This window comes from Heteronotia binoei, chromosome 1, assembly GCF_032191835.1.
Source record: "Heteronotia binoei isolate CCM8104 ecotype False Entrance Well chromosome 1, APGP_CSIRO_Hbin_v1, whole genome shotgun sequence".
NCBI classification, from domain to species: Eukaryota; Metazoa; Chordata; class Lepidosauria; order Squamata; family Gekkonidae; genus Heteronotia; species Heteronotia binoei.
The window spans coordinates 96,215,392-96,233,438 of NC_083223.1; the positions used below are offsets into that span (position 1 = coordinate 96,215,392).

The 18,047-nt window shown below is 42.2% G+C and overlaps 1 protein-coding gene across 2 annotated transcripts in view; it reads right to left on the reverse strand.

The window, feature by feature from the left end:
* The window catches only part of HACE1 (HECT domain and ankyrin repeat containing E3 ubiquitin protein ligase 1), a 57,348-nt gene that overhangs the window by 22,916 nt on the left and 16,385 nt on the right, over positions 1-18,047 (reverse strand). For both annotated transcript variants that reach the window (XM_060237521.1, XM_060237514.1), the window contains exons 12-19: positions 16,025-16,362; positions 10,853-10,921; positions 9,222-9,309; positions 5,713-5,824; positions 5,527-5,624; positions 4,851-4,938; positions 3,020-3,169; positions 2,054-2,250 (exon numbers count right to left, since the gene is read on the reverse strand). In XM_060237521.1, coding sequence (XP_060093504.1) covers positions 2,054-2,250; positions 3,020-3,169; positions 4,851-4,938; positions 5,527-5,624; positions 5,713-5,824; positions 9,222-9,309; positions 10,853-10,921; positions 16,025-16,362 — 1,140 coding nt within the window. The remainder of the gene's footprint in view (positions 1-2,053; positions 2,251-3,019; positions 3,170-4,850; positions 4,939-5,526; positions 5,625-5,712; positions 5,825-9,221; positions 9,310-10,852; positions 10,922-16,024; positions 16,363-18,047) is intronic.

Consider the following 18,047-nt stretch of genomic DNA (forward strand, 5'->3'; position numbering starts at 1 on the left):
TTGATGATGTGACAGAAAAACAAACAGTTCTGGGGTTATGACAAAATACTCAATTCAGATTAGCTACTAATTTTATACTCCCAGTATAAGATTATGGGAGCAATAATCTACTTTCCACACTGTCTACATCCCAGTAAAATAGAATGTGAGCCAAAGAGTAGAAATGCATTCAGATAAACAATGTACATACAACTGACAACATGAGTACTCAAGGGTAAACTTGGTTTTATGCCTCATTCACTTTCTGTCTTCTCTGGGAGCAATGCAGGCTACATCCAGATATCAGCTTCCTGCACTTTTGCTTTGGCAACCAGTGCTGAAGCTGAAGCCCTGGAAGGGGTGTCTTTTAAAGTATGAAACAAGTTCTTTGCTAAACAGGGATTTTTTGAATTTTAGATAGATGACCTAATTTATTTATTAATTTTCTTTCTCACAGAATACAGAGGCATATGTAGAATTAACAGGAGGCCACCCATTCAAAACACCACTTAGACTCAGGCTTGCTTAGCTTTAGCAAGATTACACAGTAGAAACTCTCTAGATATGCACAGTTCTGCAGATCCTTCAGGGAAACTAACAGATTAAAATAAATTAAAGGCATATTAATATCGACAGCATCTAAATTTAGAGCACAAAATTATCCTTTTGTTGCCTCCTGAAGCATATCTGAGCTAGGCAGGGGGGCACAATATGTAGCGGTTGTGGGGAAATTCATAGGGTACATTTGTATTCAACACCCCACACCTCTTGTAGTTCAAATATATTGCCTGGAAACATCTTCAGTCTTAGCTGAAGAATCAATGTAGTTTATCTGGGGAAAATTTACACTTAAGGCACAGTTGAAACATTACTTGTAGAGCATGGTTGTTGCTTCTATGTGATCCAGTGCTACAACACACTGATAATATCCATAACTGAAAACCACATTGGTAAGATGTACAACTTAGTTCCTCTGCACATAGTGTTGATGTAGGGAATAACCTTTTAATATGCCAAATTCTTGTGACTCTTCATTACAGAATGAACTGGTATGGCACAGGACTAGCTAGACCTCATAAAAGAGGCAACCACAAACATTCTAATAAGGCTTTTTTTTCTGATTTCACAGAATACTGCTAACCTACTGGAATTACTGTTGACCTATGCACTGATGCCCATTACTTGAAAAATTGTAACAGTTCCTACATTATATTAAGGAAAATTCAGACAAAAATGTTGTGCAAACAGGCATTTAATGCAAAAGTGAACTCATTTATCAAAGATTTCAGGTTTTCACGGCTGGTAATATCGTTAGGGTTTGTAGAATCTTTCGGGCTCAAGTGCCGTGTTCTACTGGAGAAAGTTTTCCTTCCAGACGTTTCGTTCTCAGCTGTGGAGAACATCCTCAGTGGCGTTGCAGCTGGAGCAGGCGCTCTGACCTTCTTGGCTGCTGTGCATTGAGTCAGCCAAGAAGGTCTGAGCGCCTGCTCCGGCTGCAACGCCACTGAGGATGTTCTCCGCAGCTGAGAACGAAACGTCTGGAAGGAAAACTTTCTCCAGTAGAACACGGCACTTGAGCCCGAAAGATTCTACAAACCCTAATGAACTCATTTATGTTGTATTAATAGCACATCAATCACTAGCCAGTAAACTAAGCTTTAAATGATATTGGTTCATTTTGAGGGGGTGGAAGGGCAGGAACAAAATCACTTCAGTCTCCTGCTACTATTTCTACCACAGTGTATATTCCCAGAATATACAATATAAATTGGATCAAGTGTTTCTTTTACACTAATAGTGGAGCCTTTCTTAGACTCAGGGAGCTTTCTGCCAGTACAAGCAGCTTTACACTGACAGGACATGACTCTTTCATGACACAAAGTCAAACTAGATTCAGTAAAGACAATGAGTACTTATTTAAATGTCAATATGCTCTTATTTTTGGAAATCCAGGTCAAAATAAAACTGCCTAGGACTGGAGTAGCAGGTCCCATTTTTGCTGGCAGATCATGAATCTGTTGTATAACCGGGAACACAGTGTAGTGTCATGCACCTAAAATCCAAAAACACTCACTTTATTTTCCTGTGTGACAAGTATACTTGCACCTCCTGGTTTCAAAGGCACTTCTTCCATTGCTCCAAATACATCTGTCTCGACAGAGAAGGTCAACTCTAGCCCTAAGTCGCTGATATCATTATCTAGAATCCACTGCAAGTTCTTTGCATATTCTGGATCAATAGATGCCACATCTTGATAATTTACAGGAATACCTAGGAAAACATATATACAAAGAGATCTCATGCATGTTAATTCAGAAATGGATTTGATTTGTGGTAAAGGACTGCCCTCTAAAGGCACACTGAAACAGTGCAGAGGGGAAGAAATGAATGGTAAAGGGAATCTGCAGCAAAGGATTTTTAAAAGAAATTATTTGTTACCAGCTGCCACAAGGATACAACATATTTTGTGTCTTAGAAAATGCTACAACTATACTAATTTTTTAAAAAAATCACATGCAGTACTGCTAACACGTTATGCTTCCAGGGAGGGTACAGTTTCAAACCTCAGTTAAGCCATCAACAAAATAAGCAGGCTTTAAAGCAAGGAGCTCTGAGCTTTAACTTCCTATCCTCATGTATAATATGGGGATACACAATAATATGGGATCATACACAATGATATGCTCCACATCAATGTTGTAAGTAGCAAAACTGTTCAAAACCCCTCTCCTACCATGGAAGATTGCTAGGTCACCATGAGCAAGCCTCTCTCCCCCTAACAAGGATAAAATGGCAGAAGAAAGAACAATGTCGTAAACTGGGCAGAAAAGCAGTGTGTAATTACCTAAATAAATGCATGCTAAATAGTGATCTGAACAGCTTGTTTACAATCAGGGCATGTAACTCAATATGAAGGTATTTTTTTAGTGATTTTGTGACCTTCATTGAGTTCACAGGAACAGAGCAAAAAACAATTTTTCTTTGCTGAAATACATTATAAACTACATTTTATCAGATTAAAGTCTTAATGGAATAGTACCGAGAATATGCTTGTAAAATGACCTCGTGAAGTAAATGTTCACTAGTTGTCGATGATTCAAGGCTAACCCCAAGATCTGTCCAGCAAACCTAAAGTAGTTCAAGTGATCAGGATTTACAGAAGAGTTGCTATTTGGCTGGAAGGTGGTTCCTAGAAAAACAAGAACTTGCTTACAGGCATTTCAAAATGCATTAGACCACTAAAATTCAGTTTATTTTCTATGATTCATGAGTCTCAACAGTGACAAAAAAATGTTATCCAGCAAAAAAAAAAAATGTAGCCAGAAAAGACGTCAAGAGAGAACGAATTCAGGTGTGTAAATTTCACTTATATTTTAAATATTTAAGTGCAACTCTGAAGATGAGTTTTAAAAATTACAAATATAATTTGCTTATAATTATCATATTTTTAAATTCCTGCATTTTATATTAGGATGCTTCAGTGTGTTCTGTTTCTTATATTAAACTCACTCACTTGTTACTGCAGACAAATGTTTTTGAGAAGCAGTAAGTTAAAAATATCACAAGCTCTGAAAAAGTACCAACTTGATTCAGGCAATGTGTAATTAAGATACTTGCAGAAGTTTAGATTCAAGTATAACTACTATACAAATCTACACAGCAAAATATAGATCCACTTTTATAGAAAGGGATCCCAAATATGCAATGTCAGAGTATAGAAAGGGATAATTTTGCACATCCAAAGTTTATATTCCTGGTTTGGAAGAACAGTCATTGAAACATGCATGCAGAAATCACCATCGCATCACTTTATAGTGACTGAACACTGAAAAGGTGATACTCAAAGTCAAATGTTCTAGTCTGAAAAACCTTTAGAAATTCAAAGTATCTTTGAAAAACAATGGTTCTAACAATGTCATCCTACAGAAAGCTGCACCATTTTAAGCCCAATGACTTCAACAGACTTCGAAGGGTATAACTCTGCTTAGATTGGCATTTGAGGGGTTGTTTATTGCATTCTGCATATTTTAAATTTTAATTGATACAATGCTTTGAGCCACAGAGAAAGCAGAGGTATGAATATTTTAACAAAGAGCTAAACATGAAGAAAGAAATGGACTCTACAGTTCCATATGTTGCTTTTTAAAAGGCTGTGTATAGCTAAAATGACTACAGTTACAAACAAAATATTTCTCCAGAATACATGTAGTTATAGCCTGTTCTACTTTAAAACTGCTTCCAAATACATGCAGGAGTCACCACTCTATGTCTCGTTCTTCAAACAAACACTGGCTTACAAACTAATGGGGGAGACACGCCTTCCTCTGCCTAAGGAAGTTATAGCTGGGATTCCTGCAATTTCTCTAACACCCTTTACACTGAAGACATAAGCCAAAATCCAGAATGTCAGGAGCTGCAGGGAGATCTGCTGCATAACAAGCTAAATCTGAAACTGTTTACACAGTAATTTGCAGTATAACATGTCTATCTGCAATTTAATATCAAAAACCATCAGGGTATGCACAAATCCATGGTCAACACTAAAGTATCTTTTCAATACAATTCTCTGCAGAGTTATTCCAATCTAAACCCTCTGAAATCAAAGGTCTTAGACTGGAATAACTCTATTGAAGACTTAACTGTTTGGTTCTTGGCCTAGTATGTTTAGTAAACACTGAACAATTCCCATACAACTGTACTTCTACTTAAAGAATTCTACAATTTGTACCACAGGAGTTTAACTAATTCAGAAGCCATGTCCTTACACTTAGGGTCAAATAGAAAAACTTTTGTGTGAGAGATTATTTCTGGCAAGAGACTCTGATTAGCTGTTGTAAACTTTGTTACAAGAGACAGCAACACCAACTTACCATCTGCAGACTGAGTAAAAAGTGCATAGTCTGGGTTAACTATCTCATTTGATAAGATATCAAACCACTCACGTACCACACCTTGACCCTAGGTACAAAAATGGAAACAAGGAGATGCAACTTTTTAAGTCGTGGTTTTGTATATGCTAATATAATATGCATTTTTAATCCTGTCAAAATGATTATTGAAGTCCTACAATACTGCTAAATTGGAATCTGACTCAGGTTCTTTTAAAAAAGATGGTTTGACTACTTAAAAAGGGATGGCACAAAGTTTGCCCATGCATCTTGCTCTGTTCAGCCCAGTGGATTTCTCTCTGCCTTGGATCAGGAAGCATATCATTACACCTAACACCTGCAGCTCCTCCTTTGACAAGAACCACATCCAGGTAATGCTCACTGAGAGCAAAAGGTCTAAGAAAGGGTCTAGCCTGTTAGGCTTTTCGATCCACAGGGGGTTTTGCCTTCAGAAACATGGATGGTGCTCTTTTCTGTTTTGATCTAACTGCACTGAAGCCTAACACCGCAATAAGCCAAGAGACAGAAGCAGATTTTCCTTCTTAATCTAGGGCAGCTTGCTATGAATTTCAGAACCTGCTGTCCTCAAGACACTATTTTTATAGGTATCTCATGAAAACTATGCTTTATGCATTACACAATATATAATTTTACTCACCATGCCTTCTTCACCATGGAAACGCACAGCAATTCCCTGTTTCAGCTTTGCACAGTTTGCTTTAGACACAACTTCACAGCTGCTCCTAAAAATAGAATCTAAATATGAAATACCAATTAATTTCTTAACTTGTGTCAGCACAGAAGTGTTTTGCACAATGAAGAGGGCATGGGTGAAACTGCTTACCTCTGTGGACCAACAGAATATCATTTTCATTGACTGGCCGATGGACCATGTCCGAGTCTTGCTGTCCAGAATTCAAATGCTCATAAAACCATTCACAGCGATCTTTAAAGGGCTGAGGGGAGACAACAAAGAGTGATCAAGCACACAAGAACAAATATTTCATACGCACTGTAAACAAGACTGGGACAGGAGATAAAAAGTTTATGCTGAGCACTAAGAGACCAAATATCAGGAACTAGAGACATACTTCGGCATGCCTAGTGGATTTTTTTTCTTTTCAGCATCACCAGTGGATTATATCCTGAACACATCAATGTGTGAAATGAGAGAACAATTCCCTCCCCCGTCCCATGGTAGCCATTCAGTTCCTTCTTTGTGGTGCTTGGGGGGTGGATCCTGCATTCCATGAACAGTGCTGAGGGACATTTTCAACTGCAGTAGGAAGAGGGAAGTGAGAAAGGCCCATTCATTACACATAGTAAAGTTTGACTGGATCCAAGTCCATGTGCTCTATGAAACTGCTTCTGAAAGTCTAGTTTCACAGGGGTTTTCCATGAAGCATGGAGGCCTGCCCTCTGAATAACAAAGTTTAAAATGAAAACTGCACCTGAATAACTTAATGACAGCACAGACTGATAAACAGTAGTGGCTGAATAGGGAGAAGGAAAACTGCTCAATTTTAACTAAAAGCAACAGCAATTTGTTTTGCTTTAGGCTTTTCTGGGTTGTAAGAGAAGTCAACACCAAGCCAAGGCAGAGGGGAGCTCTCAACTCCTGCTATGCAGGCAATTCTCAGCTGACTTCTCTTAGAGCTCAGTTTAAACTGAGCTGCAAGAGGAGCCAGCTCCAGCTAAGAAGGCACAGAGCTCCCAGCCCATCCTCTCCTGTAGCTTGGTTAAACTGAGCTGCAAGAGGACCCAACCCCAGCCAAGGCAGTGGAGAGCTCTCAGCTCTCACTGCCCCAACTGATCCTGAGCTGCCTTCTCTTAGATCTCAGTTTAAACTGAGCTGCAAGTGGAGCCAGCACCAGCCAAGGCAGCCTGGAACTCTACACTCCCACTGTCCTGGTTGATCCTGGCCTAGCATCTCTTGCAGCTCGGTTTAAACCTAGCTGTAAGAGGAGCCAGCCCCAGCCAAGGTGACGTGGAGCTTTCAGCTCCTCCCACCCCAGGTGAACCTCTCTTTCAGCTCAGTTTAAACCCAGTTGCAAGAGGAGCCAGCCCCAGCCAAGGTGGTGCAGAGCTCTCAGCTCCTGGAACCCCAGGTAGTCCTGGGCTGTCTTCTCTTGCAGCTCAGTTTAAGGCTTTGCAACTGTATTAACTTGGTTTCCCAGCTGTAATGTTGGCTCCAGTCTAATCCCTAGGCTCTTAACTGAGTCAGCAAGATTTCTGGAACCATTAGGTACACCCAGCCCAATGTTCACCACTACTATATAATCCCACTTTACTGGTTTCAGTGAAGTTTGCTGTAGAAGAAGAAGGTATTAGATTTATATCTCACCCTCCAGTCCAAATCTCAGAGTGGCTCACAATCTCCTTTATCTTCCTCCCCCACAACAGACACCCTATGAGGTGGGTGGGGCTGAGAGGGCTCCCACAGCAGCTGCCCTTTCAAGGACAACCTCTGCCAGAGCTATGGCTGACTCAAGGCCATTCCAGTAGGTGCAAGTGGAGGAGTGGGGAATCAAACCTAGTTCTCCCAGATAAGAGTCCGCACACTTAACCACTACACCAAACTGGCTCTACTCTACTCTCAGTTCCGCAAGGCCTGCAAGACCATACTTTTCCGGTTCGCCTTTAATTGATCCTAACAGGCCGATACAGTAGCAGGAAGAACATCCATCATCCAACTGAACTGAAAGGATATCCTGATATTAGTACCATATTGTTTTAAAGCATTGTAGATTGTTTTAATTACTGGCTGACCTGAACCTGTTTAAATGTAATTGTTAGCTCTATTGTTATTGTGATTTTATAGGTTGTGAGCCACCCTGAGCCTGCCCTGGCGGGGAGGGCAGGATATAAATCTAATAATAAATAAATAGACAATGTAACACACTCATAATGCATATGGCATCATATGGGCAAGCTCTCTTCAATTTAATTTGTAAACCCCTTGCCAGTTGTGAGTGGTATCTGAAAATACTTGGAGAAGCAAAACTCACTTTTAATTTACTTAATACTCCACTTTTCTCCTTGATGGGGACCTAAAAGCAGCTTACAAAATAAGGTGTACATCCGGACCTACCTGAGTTGAAAATATACCTGAAAATACCTTATCCCAAATGTATCTGGGTTTTCTCAGGTAAACCAAAAAACAGATCCTGAGAGAATCACAGATATATTGCAGAATTACTGACAGATTCGAAAACAGCAAGAAGCAGGAACAGATTGCTCCAGCCTCTCAGGGATTTGTCGGGCTTCAACAGCCCCTTTAAACTTTAAAGAGGCTGCAGAAGATAGCCGCTGCCGGCTTGGACTGGGGCTGGCAGGCATATAAATATGATAAAATAAATAAATAAATCTCCTGCACCCCAATTTAAACAGGGTTGCAAGAGAAGTCAGCCCATGATCAGCCTCAGCTCAGGCTGACTCCTCTGGTGGTTCAGTTTTAAACTGAGCTGCAAGAAAGGATCAACCAAGGCAGCGGGTGCTGAGAGCTGGGGCTGGCTCCTCTTGCATCTCAGTTTAAACAAAGCTTCAAGTGAAGACCAGCTACAGTGGTGGGAGCTGAGAGCTTTACACTGCCTTGGCTGGGGCTGGCTCATCTTGCAGCTCGGGTAGAGAAAATGCCTTTCAGTTTAACCCAGAAGATGGCCCCCTACCTTGACTCGGCTGACCTGCCCAATCTGGATCCATGCCATAGTAGCACACTCACATTAAACTACAATAATGCACTCGAAATCAACTCAGTCTCCAGCAGGGTACTGAATGCTGCAGCTGGGTTATTACTGGAAATTAGGCAAAGCACGTGTGTTGCATCCAACCTGTAGTTGCTCCACTGACTGCCCATCAGTTACTAAAGTCAAGTCAAAGACCTTGGCAAGACCACCGCTCCACCTATGTTCCACTGCAATGACTGTGCAGATCTGAGCAGGGCATTCGGTAAGAGCCACCTTGCAGATGGGCAAGATCAACAACTGCCAATACACACAGCTTCTCTGAAATGGCCTGCCTGATGTGATTGGTCAGGAAGGCTCCCATACTCCTGACATTTTGCAAGCTATGTAAAACAAACTGTTCAAGATGGCATTTTTATAAAGGAAATAGGGCTACATCATAACAGATTGAAACAGAAAAATGCAGTTTCTGCATGTTTAATATTTATGCTTTGTTCAAACAGCTCTGTTTCAAATTTCTACAATTCCTTGTCTATTACATTGCTTCTTCAGGTATCCTATTGATTGCATTGACTGATACTATATAATCTGTCTTGAGTCCTGGTGATAAAGATGGACTACAAATAATGTAAATAAATACTGAAATTTAAAGTGTTTTCTCAAAACTCACCTGTGCTTTTATGATATGCATGAATCGAGACATGAGTTCAGGACATTCAAGAAGAAAGTGGAAGTGATCAAAAATAATTTTGGGATTTCTAGAAAATAAGACATTTAGATTAATACCAGTCCCTTATTCAATTCAGGAGTTAAGAACCAGACACTGAGGACAACACTTTGAGCCCTAATCCTAGGACACCAAACAGGATGTGCAAGAATCACAACCATTGACTCCTAGGTTACCAAAATCAGCAATATTTTACTAGTTAAACAAATATATAATATGGAATGCTTGGCTACACGGGAGGTTCTGGGTGCATGTAACAAGATATTTTATAAGAAATCTCACAAAACATGTTGTAAACATCTGTATATATTACATAACATCCATATATGGATGTTAATACACACTACAAACATAATATACACACTACAGCATACTGCTAGGTGGTGGGCAGTAATGTATGAATGAGCTCAGAAACCTGTATGGCATTTTTGCATTAAGTCAAATTGCAAGATTCCAGGTAGGGTGCAGCATACCAGCTAAATGCAGGGGGGGAAAGTTTGGATGAAACTAGACTATGAATCACCAAGTCCTAAAGTGAAAGGAAGGTCTGAATCCTTAAAGGCCCCTTTGGGAACATACAGACAGGGCCGGGACTGGGGGTTCTGCCACTCGAGGCAGCCCCCTGTACCATGCCCCCCCAGCACATGCGGCACTATGATGTCACCAAAAGTGATGTCATCATGCAGGGCAGTAGGGACGAGAGCAACAGGCGGTGTACAACAGTGGTGCTGCACCACTGCTTTCCCCCTGCAGTAAGCTCAGCGTGCTGTTTTAGCAGTGCTGGTCATTTTCAGGTTGAAAGCAGCCGAGCGGCGCCTTCCAAAGGCGCTGCTCGGCCTCTCAACCCAAAAGCGACCAGCGCCGCTAAAACAGCCCACTGAGCTTACTGCAGGGGGAAAGCACTCCTCCAATCCTGCCTTTAAGGCAGGGTTGGAGGAGTGCTCTGTGTGGATAAGGGGGCGCCTGGGGGCACCCCCAGGTGGGGTAGCGCCCCAAACCACCGCTTACCCCACCTACTCCCACGCGCCGGCCCTGCATACAGAAGAACTTGACATTATGCCAAAATCATGGTATGCTCTACTCAGTTTCAGAACCAAGCCATGGTTAGAGCCACTTGCTTGCCTTTGTTTTCTATCTGCTCACCACTAAGCACCACAATTCCCTCCCACCTCTATTCTACAACAGCCTCTGGCGTAAGAATCACCTTTGCAATTATGATTTGTCATAGTTAGCATAAGCCATGGTTTGCAAACTTGGTTCAAACCACAGTTTCTGATTCTGGTCTGCTAATTAATTACAAGCTACAGTTTGCCAGTATGGATCATATTAAACTATAGTAAAGCTTTCTTAACCATGGGTTGATCTAAATTGAGCCAAAATAGGTCTTTGTCCTTTCCAACTTTACATTCCTCAATAGAATGAAAACATGTCATTAATTTAAGCGTTATTCTCCAATAAACTTCAGGTACGCATGATAGCTAATGGCTGATTTATCTGAAACCGTACATCATAATCTGAAGTTATCAGTGATCCAAGAAACATTTCATTAAACAAGTTGGTTTCTGGGGACATACCGGTTTACAAAGCATTTAAGAACGTTGTCATGTTTGCAAACAAACTCTATGAAGCGAGGAGATGTCATTCTGAAATGAAACATTCAAATTAACAAGGTATTGAAGTCTAACATAACAATATTGTCAGGAGTGCAACTTAAAGTTTCATTAATTGAAAACAAGTGTGTTGAAAATACACTACAGCTGTCATCTAATATAGGAAAATTATTGGGAAGAAGGGCGCTCATAGCTACCAGTATGTCTGGCATTAGAAGCCACATTCCACACACTTGGCTTTCATACAGCTAGACTGGCCTAGTTTCAGCATCACTGGAATCATTCTGTAAGTGCATCATTACCCCAGAAGTCAAATGTGCCACAAAATGAATCTATAAAAGGACTGCAGAAGCATTATGAAGGTTACTTTTTAAGAAGGACTTGAACAGCTTGATAGAAAATGTAATGGAAGAGGTACTAAGCAACCTTAGCCCACATTATCTGGGACAGTTCAAACAAATGAACATCAGGTTTGCATGCTCCATCCTTCCCTTCTCCCTATCACTTTGCCTTGGGCACTACGGTTCCCTCCTTCCTTTCCTACTTCCCAGGTAGCTATTATATGCAGAATAGGTAGACATGGCTTGTACAAACCATAATTTGCTTAAAAACAAGAATTACAAATCACAATCAGCCCACACTTTGCAATTCTGGTTTCTAGGCTTGGTATTCTCTTTCAGGCTCCCTTACCATATAATGTTATTATGAATATGAAATTAATCTTGGAGCTTCTTGGAGAAAGCAGATATATGTGATAATTAAATCTGTGTGGTTTCCAAACCTTATAATCGCATATGTTTGTACCAGATTGTCTAGTAATCCTTACTACCCTTTCCCTAGGGGTACCAGAAACGTCTAAATTCTGCCCATTCTTCAAACTATTTGAATCCTGAAGGGTGTGAATAAAAATAAAAAAAACAAAACTAGCTTTCAATACTTCTTCACATTCACTAAATTTAATTTCTAGGTCCAAAATTCTGCAGGCATTGCCCAGAACTGTACATGTCATTACTTTAAATGACTAAAAGCTCTGCGTCAGGACATGGTACCAGATACGTTGAGTAGATTATCTTGTGATGTTTTTCATTACTATGGATGACAGAAACCTACAAAGGCTGGGTATACAAATCCACTCTGCTGGCTTAATACAATACACAAAATAATAAGGAAGGTATGTACTTCTTCCTGAGATGCTACAAATCCCAATTAAGAGCAGGGGAAAGTGAAACTGCAGTTGTGGCCTCCATTTTCCTGGAAAATCTCAAAGTTTGCCTGTAGTGAATGAACATTTACTTATAGTAATAAGAATTCCCTTGTAAGAAGCTAAAGAATTATAGAAGTCTGTTCAATGTTTTAAAAAGCTAATATGTTACATGAATCACATTAAAATTTAATATTGCCCTTTTCTTAGCACAGGTAGCTGTATAGGTAGTAATCCTATACAGCCAACAAAGTAATAATCAGTAATATTTCAATGGGTTCAAACAATATGGAGGGGGAATCCTGGAAAAGCATTATAGACTAGAAAGGGTAGTTGTGATTCTTGGGAACAGTTGATCAAAAAGTATGAAGACATAATGCTAGGGGGCCATAGGAAACACCATGGAAGTTCATGGAATTATTGATATATCCCAGTTACTGGAAGCTCTGCCAAGGTAATCTGTTCTCCATCAGTTTTTTTTTTTAAGCATTTGATGGCCTGCTTAAAGGCATACATTTAAAACTCATAACTACCAGTATGTCTGGGTATTATTATTATTGTTAGCTAATGAATTAAGGGGCTGATAGGGTAGGGTTGTAAATTAAATAACTATTAGATATATTGGCAGATTAGAATATTGAATAGATCAGCTGGAGAAGACAGGGTTGAGGAGGAAGTAGATCCAGCTATTCACCGGTCTGAAGGGCTGGTGGACACTAGCAGGAGATGACTGGCCTGGGGATTCCAGTACTCCTGGGGAGGGGAAGATATAACGGTGAGAACAGACGGAATCACAAGGGAAGGAGGCCGAGACATGGCAGTGCTCAACCCCTTTCCAGCCTGTGTCCCATCCCGATGGTGGCAGGTAGTGGAGCCAGGTTAAATTACTCGCCTCCGTCACTGGTGTTATGCAATGCCAGGTCCATAAATAATAAGACCTCTACCCTTCGGGAATTCCTGCTTGAGCAGGATATGGACCTGGCATGCATGACTGAGACCTGGGTGCGTGATGGGGAGACTGTAGCTCTCTCCCAGATGACCCCCCCAGGATACTCGGTCTTTCACCAGTCATGGACTAGTGGGCGGGGGGGGAGGAGTGGCCCTACTCATACGAGAGGCTTACTCCTTCCAGGCTCTCCCGGCCCCGGAGATCAAGGGCATTGAATGTGGCAGTCTGGCGTGGGACGTTGGGGAGGGGTTGGCGATCTGGCTGGTGTACCGACTGCCTAACGCACTGGCCAGTGCCTTACCATCCCTGATGGATGCCGCAACAGGCTGGGCATTGGAGTACCCAAGGATTCTGATCCTGGGTGACTTCAATGTCCATGCCGACGACGTGGCCTCCAATCAGGCGATGGACCTAGTGTCATCCATGGTGACACCAGGACTCTCCCGAATTGTTACAACGCCCACTCACCAGGCAGGGCACATGTTAGACTTGGTCTTCGCGGCGGGAGTTTCAGTGGATGATATTACTACTGAAGCAGTGCCATGGTCGGACCACTATGCCCTCAAGGCTCGTGTGGATGTCCCACCCCAAGCCTGTTTAGGCGGCGAGCGTATTTTAGCTCGCCTGTGGAGCCTGATGGATCCGGAACGGTTCCTGACGGCTCTACGGGACCCCTGGCCTCCTGGCGACTCTTTAGATGATCTGGTGGAGTCTTGGAATGATAGACTCTCCAGAGCCATCGATGAGATCACACCTAGGCATTCTCTGCACCCTCGTCCAAAGCCAACACTTTGGTATAACCAGGAGTTGCAGCAATTAAAGCAAGGGCTCAGACGACTAAAGAGGCAATGGCGGCATACTCGAGACAAAGCGACTAGAACATCTTATAGAGAGTTTATGAGGTCCTATGAGATGGCTGTCAAAGCCGCAAAGAAGACATACTTTGCGGCTAAGATTGCGTCTGCAATTTCACGCCCGGCACAATTGTTCAATACAATTCGGACTCTTACAACGCTGCCACAAGGCAGACCAAATTCTAAGGAATTGGAGATCGGCTGTGAGGCTTTTGCCAATTTTTTTGCAGATAAGATCGCGTTGCTCCGCCGCGACTGCCCTGCCATATTGGAGACAGTATGTGAACCCGAAGCCTCGTGCCTGTCTTCGGATCATATTCTGGATGGTTTCGGTGCTCTCAGCCTGGAGGAAGTTGACAGGATCCTCCTATCTGCACGCCCTACAACTTGTAATCTGGACCCGTGCCCCTCCTCGCTTATTAAAACCTGCCAGAGGGAGTTTAGATATCCTATACGGGATATCATAAATAGATCCCTGATTTTCCAGCGCCCCTCAAAGAGGCGGTGGTCTGCCCTCTCTTGAAAAAATCAACATTAGATCCGGCCGAATTGGCACACTACCGGCCGGTCTCGAATTTGCCCTTTTTGAGTAAACTCATTGAGAGGGCAGTGGCGTTGCAGCTACAGAGTTTCCTGGAGGATGCTTCCGTTCTTGACCCCCATCAGTCTGGCTTTCGCCCGGGTCATGGGATGGAGACAGAGCTGGTTGCCCTGGTGGATGATCTTCAGTGGCCCGGGAAGGGAAATCCCCTTACCAGCCTTTGATGGTGCGCCACTGACAACGGCGCACAAGGTCAGGAGCTTGGGGGTACTATTGGAGCCTTCCTTGACAATGGAAGCTCAAACAGCAGCCACTGCCAAGTCCGCATTCTTTCATCTTAAGCGGGCAAGGCAGTTGGCCCCTTTCCTGGAGCATGACAATCTGGCAACGGTGATCCACACAACCATCACCTCGAGATTGGACTACTGTAATGCCCTACATGGGGCTGCCTCTGTGCCGAACCCGGAAGTTGCAGCTAGTGCAGAATGCCACTGCCCGGCTGCTATTAGGGCTTCCTAGATGAGAGCACATCCAGCCGGGGCTCCGGGGACTGCACTGGCTGCCAATAATATACAGAGTTCGGTACAAGGTGCTGGTTATTACCTTTAAAGCCCTATATGGCCTAGGACCTGCCTACCTTAGGGACCACATGTTCCCCAAAGAGTGCTGAGATCGAGTTCTCAAAACCTGCTTGCAATCCCCGGGCCAAAGGAGGCCCGACTTAAGTCGACCAGAGACGAGGCCTTTTCAATCACAGCCCCTTGCTGGTGGAACCAGCTACCGGAAGAGGTGAGGGCCCTGCGGGACCTTGGGCAGTTCCGCAGGGCCTGTAAGACAGTCCTCTTCCGGTTGGCATACAACTGATCGGTACTTGAAAATTTTGAATAGAAGGCTGTAGTATGGTACTTTGGTAAATGGCTTTGATTTACTGTTTTTACTGGTTTATTGTTTAAATGTAAATTGATGTATTTTAAAACTTAATCCTATGTTAGAACTTTTGTGTTGTGAGCCGCCCTGAGCCGCTTTAGTGGGAAGGGCGGGATATAAACTAAATAAAATGAAATGAAAATGAAAAATTAGAAGCCACATTCCACACATTTGGCTATGATACATCTAGACTGGCATAGTTTCAGCATCACTGGAATCATACTGTCAGTGCACCATTACCACAGAAGTCAAATTAAACCACGGTCATGAGATTTAATCTTTTCCAACAGGGAATCATATTTTCCTAGTACTAGGACAGACAGATGGGACACACACAGAAACCCAGAAGTGGGCTGGCCATTATCACCAAGGGCATTTCTCTTTGGGGGGGTGGTTTCAAAGATCTACAGCGTAGAAGTTAAGCAGAGTTCAGACATATTCTATATCCCTAAGCAATGTCATAATTTTGTTTTAGGGTTTGTCTGCTGCTTCACTACCATCACAACTGTTGAGATTTCTGTTTTAAAAGATATGCAATTACCTGGCAGGAAGCAACCCTTTAATTGACACTTGCTTTAAAATTATCATCAGTTGTGCTCCAAACAAAGTTAAGGGTTATTTCGAAGGAGGAACATTAAAGGTCTGAAAGTCAGATGCTGCTTACCCCGAAGGCATCTGACAGGAACAACACATATAAAATGCTTGAATGACAGCACTCAATCGGTTTGCAGTCACAGAAATAACATCCTGGTAATCTGCATAAGCTTCTTGTGCACTGCCAACTTCATATGTTTTAGAGTCCCCTGTGTCTGCAGGTAGTGCTCTGCTCTTCCCAGATGAAGCAACATCAAAAATAGGAGTAGGAGTGCCATCAAGCTGGTCAGGTCCTTTTTGCTTCAGTAAGATAGAAGTGATGTTGGCAGAGTCCCTCTTGTTTTTCATCAGTTCTGCTGATATTAGAGCTAGCCATTCATCTAATGAGTGCCAGAGTAATTCCAGAGGCTGCAAAACACCAGGGAAATTAAACACAAAACCAAAAACTGAACTTCTATCAGAATGCTGAATGTCATAGCCAGAGGTTACAAAACTGTTACAGTTCTAATTTATACAGAAGACAAAGCAATATAGGCCTATTATTTCAAACTCCATAAAGCATATGTGTTTACAGGAGGGTGGATAAAAGATTTTTAAAAATAAAAACAAGAGTGCCAACATTGTGCTTTGGCCAAGTTTTGCAGTTTCATTTTGTTCTGCAAAAGTTCCTGGCATTCAAACTGCTTAATGAAAGGGCTATAGTGATCCTAAACAAGCCCATCAATATGAGCCATGCTGGCACATGGAAGGGCACAAGAATATTTTATGAGAATGCCCTCTTATAATATGAGGGATCTAGTCACTGCCACAGACCTTGCACAAAATAATCCATCAATTAATTCCCCCACCCCACCCCAGTTCTACTATGTAAACTGATACAAGTACAAAGAAGTTAAAGGAACGGCACCGCCAGTGAACGGCACTGTCCCAAAGCGCCCCATACACGTTCTCCTCCAGTTGGCTATAAAGCTTTTAATAACAAACTCCCTTTCTTTTATGTGTTCAGCACAGTCTAAACAGATACAGACGTGCATAAATAGTTTTTGGTCTTTTAATAGAATTGTCAGACATGGCCATGGATACGGATGGACACAAACTGGCTGACAAATTAAAGTTCATCATGAATTTTGGTCAATTCATGGTTCACAAAGCAATGTTCATGAATGGAAGAGCTGCTATAAACTTCCAGGAACTTAGATGCAGTTCATGGCTGTTCATGAACAGCTGAAAACAGGTGTTTGGTTTAAATGGCTCGGAACCATTTAAATCCCTGCTTTCTGCTCCCACCGTTTTGCATGGAGAGCAGAAAGCAGGGGGTTAAACTTTAAATGGATCATGAACCAATACAAACCAGTTCAGTTCACAAACCAGCCTATCAGTTCACGGTTCAGTCACGAACCATGAACCAAACTGCAAAAATGTGATTTGTGCCCATTCCTAACTATGGGCACTCCAAAGGAAGATACTCATGAGTCAATTGCATATATCAATTCCAAGACTACAAAGATGTGCATCTCCAGCCATTATTAGCTGAGGAGCATTTTGACAGTGCATATAAAGAATAAAAAGTAAGCAACAACTTTCAGTTTACCCTGGCTGGAGAAGCAAGACACTTCACTAAGATTTTGCTTATATCACATTCCTAACAAATATATACAACTAGCAAACAAGAGGTATGTCTTAAAGAGATACTAGTCAGGAAAACCACTTATAGACCAGCACTACAGACCAGTAATGAATAATCTAATTAGTAGCAATCTGAATACCTCCCTACCTTGCAGGTTGCACATGTCAGCAAGTAAAAGCAAGTTATTTAAAGAAACATCTCTCTTTAAATACTGGTGCATGCCACTGCTGCAGCGTGACTCACGGAGGGAAGGGGAGGTATTTAAATTTAAATCTCCTCTTCCCTCCCCTAGTTGCATTGTGGAGGCAACATGTGCCAGTGGATAAAGGGAAGGGTATTTAAAGAGACATATGGTGAAAAACAGCCAGTGAAGCCACAGTAGGCAGGGAGAAAGAGCATGGCGCATTGGGAGCAGGTGGGTTTGGCATCCTCCTGGGATGGGGTGTGGCTCCTCCATGGGGGGACA